The 2,322-nt window shown below is 45.7% G+C and overlaps 1 protein-coding gene across 1 annotated transcript; it reads right to left on the bottom strand.

Annotated features, from left to right (window-relative positions):
* Positions 190 to 2,157, bottom strand: LOC107645829 (pentatricopeptide repeat-containing protein DOT4, chloroplastic-like). The gene has a single exon (XM_016349953.2). The coding sequence runs from the start codon at positions 2,155 to 2,157 to the stop codon at positions 190 to 192; it is 1,968 nt and encodes a 655-aa protein (XP_016205439.1).

Raw genomic sequence — 2,322 nt, 5'->3', positions numbered from 1 at the left:
GAGGAGGTTCACTTAATTCCCCTTTTTTAATTGTTCATTGGATGATATTGATATGAGATACAGTTTCTTTTTGTTGTCTTCCATCATTTTCTAATGTGTCGATTGTATGTGTCAAGGGATAGTAGGTCATCATATCATTTTCATGATGAAAATGATCAACTCAAGGAAACAAATGCAGTCAGAAAATAATCACCAAAAGTCTCCACATGAACAAAGGCCATCATTAAAATGGTGAAAGAAATTTGGGTCCTTGAAGATGATTTCTCTTCTAATCATCTTCGATACAAACTTTGCAAAACTGTGGCAACCATTACACATCCGAGAATTCTTCGCAAGACGTACTGGTCCAGCATGAGAGCTGATGAGCCCAAAAGAAAGTGCCAAGAGTTCACTATGCCCTATCCGAATGCATTCCCTCTCTTCATCTACATCATGGAGTCTGAAATCCCAATTTGGTTCAAGTCCTTTGGCTCTCATTTTCTCAATTAAACCCTGTAATTCTGAATATATTCTCTCTGATCTTGGATGAGATACATCCCCAGTTCCAAATACATGTACTTTGTTCCTGAACAATGTCCAAGTATAAGCCTTTTTGGGTTTCAAACCCATGTCTCTAATTGTTTCCCTCATCTTCTGCACCATGTGCCATTTTCCAGAGCCTGCATACCAATTGAGAAGCATGACGTAGTTCTCAGCATTTAGAGGTTCCAATTCACAAAGCTGCTCGACAATTTGCTTCCCCATAGTGTATTGGCCACTCATCCTACAGCCTTCTAGCAGTTTCCTTAGTATCTCAGGATGCTTTTCAATCCCTCTTTCCTCAATAAAGGTCCTCGCCTCCATGAAAAGTCCAAACTGCGCAAGCAGAACCACCTTCAGAGCACAGTGTGCAACCGTGGGGACCCTAATAAGATTGAAGTAAATCCTTCCTTCCTCAACCATGCGGGCAGTACTGCAAGCAAGAAGGGCAGCAGCATAGGCACTGTCATCTATCAGCACCTTTGAGTTCTTCATCTGCCTGAATAAATCAACTCCAAGCTTCCCTTGTCCATGTAAGCTATATCCCAATATCATTATGGTCCATGAAATGGTATCTTTCTTGTTAATTCCAGCAAAAACATTGGAAGCAGAAGTGATACATCCGGATTTTACATACATGTCCATAAGTGCATTGTTTACCCTGAGGTTAGAATGAATCCCGTTTCTAAGCAAGTAGCCATGAATTTCTCTACCCTGATTGAGTGAGGCGATTCTTCCGCACCCAGGAAGGAAAGCAGAGATGGAATGGGAATCAGGTTTGAAACCAGCCCTGATCATCTCCCGGAACAACTTGAAAGCCTCATTGAATCCTCCTCTCTTGACATAAGCACAAATCATTGATGTCCAAGAAATAACATCCTTGCAAGGCATTTTCTCAAACACCAAGCGGGCATCGCTCATGCTATCACAATCACTGTACATCTTCAACAGCGAATTGCACACTAAAACATCAGAATCCAACCCGCATTTCCTAGCAACGTCGTGCATAATCCTTGCTTGAGGGAGAGACCTCATCATCCCGCAGGCGCTGCAGGCCGTTGCGACCGCGACGTGGTCGACAGCAACGCCATCATCCAACGCCAGCATCTGATGGAAGAGAGCAAGGGCGAGGGTGGGGTTCCCGCCGTGAAGATACAACCTTGCGAGTAGAGTCCAGCAGACGGCATTGCGGGAAGGGGAGTTGTCGAAGAGCTTCTGGGCCATGGGAAGGGTATCGAGATCGGCATAGATGTGAATGAGGGCGGTTACGGCGTAGTGGTGGGAAGAGAAGCCGAGCTTGAGAGAATGAGCATGGAGCTGCTTGGCGAGGGGGAAGTCGCGCATGAGGCGGGAGGCATCGAGGACGCGCGGCAGAGTGCGCGTGTCGAGGGGAACGCGGTGCTCAAGCATTTGGAGGTAGGCGGAGACGACGAGAGGGAACTCGTTGTTTGCCAGATGGCTCTGAATGAGGCTGTTCCATGCGAAGGTGTCCTCCCGCTCCGGTGTTCTTCTTGACCTGGCTGCTGCCGCTTTTGTTTTGCAGTGAGAAGGAGAGAGGTGGATGAAGGTCTTCTTCTTGGGGTCGGATGAGGAGATTCCAAGATGGAATACTACTTTTGCGGATTGGAGAATGCTCATTATGACAACAGACAAGCACACTGCCAGAGGTTGGGAACTGGGATCACCTTAATCCTCAAAGGCCGGAAGGGGCATGGCATAACAGGGTTATCACCTTAACAAAATCAAATGTTTTAAAGGAAATTTGATTACATTCTTTTTTTTTTTTTTTTTTAAATTTTTGGG

Source organism: Arachis ipaensis, chromosome B06, assembly GCF_000816755.2.
Source record: "Arachis ipaensis cultivar K30076 chromosome B06, Araip1.1, whole genome shotgun sequence".
NCBI classification, from domain to species: domain Eukaryota; kingdom Viridiplantae; phylum Streptophyta; class Magnoliopsida; order Fabales; family Fabaceae; genus Arachis; species Arachis ipaensis.
The sequence above is the reverse complement of the archived record's forward strand: the minus strand, read 5'-3'. Positions and strand labels throughout refer to the sequence as shown.